The sequence below is a fragment of the Nicotiana tomentosiformis genome, chromosome 7 (genome assembly GCF_000390325.3).
Source record: "Nicotiana tomentosiformis chromosome 7, ASM39032v3, whole genome shotgun sequence".
NCBI classification, from domain to species: Eukaryota; Viridiplantae; Streptophyta; class Magnoliopsida; order Solanales; family Solanaceae; genus Nicotiana; species Nicotiana tomentosiformis.
Window position 1 is genome coordinate 114591984 of NC_090818.1, and position 5741 is coordinate 114597724.

Genomic DNA, 5741 nt, shown 5'->3' on the forward strand with positions numbered 1-5741 from the left:
TTGTGCTCAAAGAAGAAGTGTGGGGGTGGTATATGTGGTGTTAAAAAAAACATATATTGATTTAACTTAGGTGTGGACTTGATTGTAAAATAAATGTATTAAAGTGCTTAGTGAGGTATAGTCACTATTATATATCCAAATATATCCTACCCAACCTACAATCTAGATTACATCCAAATAAAGTCCTACTTGATCCTAGACTGAGTGAGCTCAATTAGTAGAGTCGTACACTACGGGCAAGCCTATAGTGCATTTTCTGTGGCACAAGAATGTCATTTCTAAGGGTGAGTGAATTCTGTTCCTTTTAAAGTTCCTCAGTGTGTGTCAATTTTATTGATTGTGAAATGAGTCTCTTTTGTTGTGAGCAGGCACTTGATTCATGAAGGAGAGGTAAGTATGGACCTTTGATATAGAGTAAGTAAACCAGTTAGGAACATTGCGTGGCTAGAGGGAGTCAACTCTTGAGGTGTAGATGTTGCACTAATATACTCAGTTTATGTGAAATATTCTTGGTATGACGAGTAGGGAAGTCGCTTAGTGAAATTAAGCCTCTTAGAGTGTGGTTTGATTATTCGGGGACGAGCAATGATTTAAGTGTGGGGTGTTGATAGTAGGCTATATTCATGCAATTTAGATACTACTTACACTCTAATTTAGCCGCACTTTATTGATATTTGAATATTAAAAGATAACAAAATGCTCTAATTAAAAATTTGATGCTTTGCAGGAGCTACTCCGAGCTAGGAGGGAGCTAACGCGTGTTGTGGAGTTAACATGGAATGTGAAAGGGAAATCGAAGGTTAGCCTGGACGAAAAGGAGCGAGAAAAGCAAGCGAAACAATCCCTCCAGGTGCGCGGCCGCGGAGTGGGCCGCGAACTCAAGGCAACGAGGCAGTCCAAATCCGCGGTCTAATCCGCGACCGCGGACGGGCAGACGAAAGCCAAACACGCAGGGTTAATTATGTAATTTTCTAGGCGACTAACCTAAACTTATATGAAACCTAAACTCGCCCAGAAGTGAGAGATAGGTGTTTTTAGAAGATATTAGAGGCAAGAACGAGGGGGAGAAGACGGATAAATTCCTAAGAGTTTTCATCTTCTTCTTGATACTTCTATTTGTTGATTATGAATTATTTTAGTGATTTATTTTCCATTAGAATGAGTAGCTAAATCTGTTATCTAGGGTTGATGGAACCAATTATTGGATAAAGTCTTGACTCTATTTTATTATAATTGAGCCGTGTTTGTTCTATGATTGTTCAATTACGTATTGTATTGTGGTTAATTGAAAGGGCCCTCGAATAATCGTGTCTATTCACCTTGTATTGCTTGAGAAAGAACACTTGGTTAGATTGTTGTTGAACAACACCACTTTTGGGGAAGTTAAGAGATTAGTTACTTGAATTTAAAAGTGGGGTTAGAAATAATGAAGCTTTGGTGGGATGATTCTGAGTTGCATAAATTGTTAACTAGAGTAGTTCGAGAGAATGCTTCTAGTAAATTATCGTAATTGATCGAAAGGTAATTACGGTAGCCCGAAACTCATAATCCTCATAGAGTATTACGGCGAGATTATAGCTAAAGAGTTGAGAATTAATCCGGCAATTCGAAAAATCAATAGCCCTAGATCCTTTTACCCTTGAATTCAATTTTAGTCTTGATTATTGCTAATTTTATTGTCATTTTTCCTTGGCTAAATAATTTCCACTAATTATTCATAAAACTATTGCATCTGGAAGTTGTATGAGCTTATCATTAGCATTATTTAAGGTTGTAGTAAATAGGTTAGTTCCCTGTAGGATTTGACTTCGGATTTGAACCGGGTTATATTTGCAGCGACCGCTTAGTCCTTCTTACAAGGTATAGTTGAGCGTGATCAACTATTCACTCCCAATTTTGGGGACAAAAATGGAGGAGGGTTGGAGTGAAATTTCCCCATTTTATCCCCATTTTGGGGACAAGGCTGGAGTTCTTAAGCCATTATCGTTCTGAGATACACTTATCTTTTAGTACGCACCTAATACTTTTCACAAAAATACTACATCTATTACTTGGATATTAATATTGACTTGAATTAACTCTTTTTCTCTATAAATACAATTGTATTTAAACCTAGATCTAAGTTTTGGATTATACTGTCACGAATAATGATCTTTAATTCAACTAGCACGAATAGATGATTTTAGGTTGTACTTGTTGAATCTTAATTTGTTCTTTGATCTTGAGCTTGAACTTGTATGTGTTGATCTTGACCTTGAATTTTGAGTGCTTGGATACTTGAAACTTGTAGAGAAATTTATGGCCTTTGATCCACGAGTTCTCTCTTGTTTCTTGTTATGGATTTCGGTCCATTTTCTGAGTTATCATGACTCCTATTTATAGTTGTGAAAGCAAAAAATTGTGACGAGGATAACCTCTTTTCCTTTAATTTGATTTGATTGGTTAACCAATCAGATTGAAGTGATAACAAGACCACATTTGATTGGCTGGAACATGTCATATGTACACCTGAGACATTTTCATTTGCCTTCAGATTTGACTTAGCATATCATGTTATTTTGGCATGTGACATGATTCTATTGACTCTTTTATTTGACTTGGTATGTCACGTTATTTGAAACGTGGCACCAAACTAGACTTCTAAGACGAAGTAGCATCTTGGGTTTAACAAAGTGGGTTCATTTATAATCCAACTAAATAGGCTTAGCCCAATGAATTTAAATGTATTTATTAAATCCATATATTGAACCTATATAATCGATCCAAAGGAATTTGGCACGAAAAATTAATTTAAATAGCTGCTCACCCAATCACTTAAATTAAAATTAGTCGGCGGGTTTATAATATATGAACAACCTATGTATAATATGTGTATAACTGTATATATTCTTTGTATAATGATTATTTGTATATCTATTTGGCACCGTATATCCACTCGGCCTCCTTATATAAACAACCCAATTTCCATTCATTGATCCTTACAATGTGATTACAAATCAAAATCATTATTTATCGATCAAACATATACACCAAAATTAGTTATCAAAAACTGAGGTTAACACCTAATTAGCATTAACTAGCTTCAATGGTTGGTGGAATTAGTTGTTAAATCACCAGGATTCAAAGGATTGACACCTTTAACATTGCCAATAGGATCATATGAGCAGACAATATAAACACCCTTTTGATCATTGCAATAAACAAAGCCACTGCATCCAACTTTCTTTGTAGTTTTCCATACCACATTCAAGTAATGCCCACATTCACATCCTTCCTTTTCAGGTTGGCATTTGCAAACATTGTTCACCTCATCAAAAAACTTCTTTTCTGAGAACCATTTCTGCACTACACCAGTTGGAGGTGTCTCTTTGTATAGTTGCCAGAAGATGTTCTCTCCATATGGCCCGGTAGAATGTCGCCTGTAAATGTAAATTTATGAGCGTCAAATGCACAAACGAGTTTAGGATTTAAATTTTATGGATTCAAATTCAGAACTACACCAAATTATATCTAATTTAATAGGTTCAAAATCTACTATTTGTACATATTTAATGTGTTTTTAGGTAGATATACATGGTTTGAGACGAAACAATCGGTTCACATGAACCCATAGTTTCTATTCTAGATACGTCACTGGTCAAATAAGCGGATACCCGACTCAAAATGGGACGAATTAAGAAGTGTGTTGAGTGCCTAGAATTTGCTTGTGTCAAGATGGGCGGATCAATTAGGCTAAACAATATAATGTGTTATAGTCCATCTTGTCCAACTCAAAATTATTTTTTCAATTGTTTATTTGTTTTTTTATACTTTATTTAACTACGAAATTGAGCTAACAGAATTATTTTTTCTTTTATTTATCATGACTATATTTAACCAACCGAAATAACTTTTTTTATGTTTTGATAAATTTTATTTTGTGTCAATTTGTACTACTAAACTGTCCAAATTGACCCAAGTTATTAGATGATTATGCCTTAATTGACCCCGCCAATGAATACATGTTCTCTCCCGTCCGTCTAAACTTGAAAAGGTTGGACGAGTTATAATTTGATAGGCTAGGGTTACTTTGGTACGCGGACTAAATTATTTCGGGATTATAATTTTTAGGCTATTTATCTCGCGTCTCAAGTGGGATAAAAATAATATCAAATTTGATGGCATAAAGTGGAATAAGATGAAATATCCAGGATTAAGTTTGGGACTAAGCTTATACCATGTTTGGTTGACAGTATAAATTTATTCTGCCAAACATGATATAAATTTAGTACCACATTTTATACCACCTTACCCTGTGTACCAAACGACCCCTCATGATTGCCTCGTTGGCATGGGATTTGGGTTACAAGCACGTGGTCATTCATGAAATTGATTTTAAATATTGTTTGCTCACGGGCTATATTTTTCATAAAAATAGCACATATTAGCCAGTTTTCGGACTGGTAATTGAAAAATAGTCAGTGTCTGTAAAGTTATTAAAAATAACCATTGTTTTGCTGAAACACGAAAAGTTCCAGCATAATATGTTGGATTATGGAGCTCCTACGTATAAACTTCTAGCATATTATGTTGGTACTCCAGCACACGGAAAGTTCCCGCATAGTATGCGGGATTATTCAGCTCCTGCATTATAACTTGTAGCATAATATGATGGAACTCTAATACATTATAAAATTCCAGCATATTATGCTACAAGCTCATATGTAAAAAATTCGAATTTCAGCATATTATGCTGAAATATTTTCGGATTTTTAAGAGTGTTTTTGTTCAAATTTTATCTTTACATGAAAATTGGCTAAATTTCGATTACTTTTGAAACTATAGCTAATTTTCAATTATCAGTTATAAATATGACAATTTCTGATTTTTACCCATATTTTTCTTACCTGTAATTACAATCCTGCTTACGCTGAGTAGCCCAATCAAGTGCAAAAGAGGCTAAATTAGCATCCCATTGCAAAGGAGGAACACCAACACTGCTTCTTAGATCATTGTGAGCCTTAAGGAATTCTTGTTGAACCCAGCCAAAGGATATTGGTGCTGCTTCTGTTGAGGAAATGAAGATTAATAAGTTGAAGAACACCAAAAAAGTTGGTGGTGCTAAAAGAATTTGAGCCTTTGACATTGACATTGACATTTGCATTTCACAATGACTTTTGACAATGACAATGGCAGTAGCAATATTAGATATGGTTCTCCTTCTGTCCTAGAAATCTTGTTTTTTGTTTGATTTAAATGTAAGGAGAGTAGCGTGAAGAAAGGAGCAAAGATGGTAGAGATGAGAATTCGGTTAACACAGCTTCTAAAGCAATGGCCTCTATAATAATATTATGAAAAATGATCTTTTTGTAAGTTATGGTTAATGGATAAGACAAGATTAAAAATATTGTCATGACCACAAATGAATGAAAATACTTTTTCTATATCAGGAAAAGAAAATACTTAGTTGTTGAAACGAAAGAAAATATTTTTTCTACATCATGAAAAGAAAGTACTCGTTTTGTTGAAACGAGAGAAACGTACTTTTTCTATATCATGAAAAGAAAGTACTCGTTTTGTTAAAATGAAAAATAATATTTTTTCTACACTAGGAAAGAAAATACTTAGTTTGATGAAATAAAAGAAAATATTTTTTCACATCATAAAAACAAAGTACTATTTTTGTTGAAATGAAAGAAAATATTTTTTCTACGTCATGAAAAGAATATACTCATTTTGTTGAAATAAAAAAAAAGTATTCT

General features: G+C 34.0%; 1 protein-coding gene across 1 annotated transcript; it reads right to left on the reverse strand.

Moving 5' to 3' along the window:
* Positions 1-2944: 2944 nt before the first annotated feature.
* Positions 2945-5234, reverse strand: LOC104108207 (pathogenesis-related protein 1). The gene is made up of 2 exons (XM_009617192.4): positions 4887-5234; positions 2945-3419 (listed from the first exon to the last, which is right to left on the reverse strand). Exons 1-2 carry the CDS (start codon positions 5141-5143, stop codon positions 3083-3085), a joined length of 594 nt encoding a protein of 197 aa, XP_009615487.1. The 5' UTR covers positions 5144-5234; the 3' UTR covers positions 2945-3082.
* Between the last annotated feature and the right edge of the window lie 507 nt (positions 5235-5741).

What these genes read in the sequence shown, in the direction of transcription:
- LOC104108207 (XM_009617192.4), bottom strand. Translation starts at nt 5,143, where the DNA reads ATGCAAATGTCAATGTCAATGTCAAAGGCTCAAATTCTTTTAGCACCA. An exon ending in AAGCAGGATTGTAATTACAG is followed by an intron (nt 3,420 to 4,886) that starts GTAAGAAAAATA and finishes TTACATTTACAG; the next exon opens with GCGACATTCTACCGGGCCAT.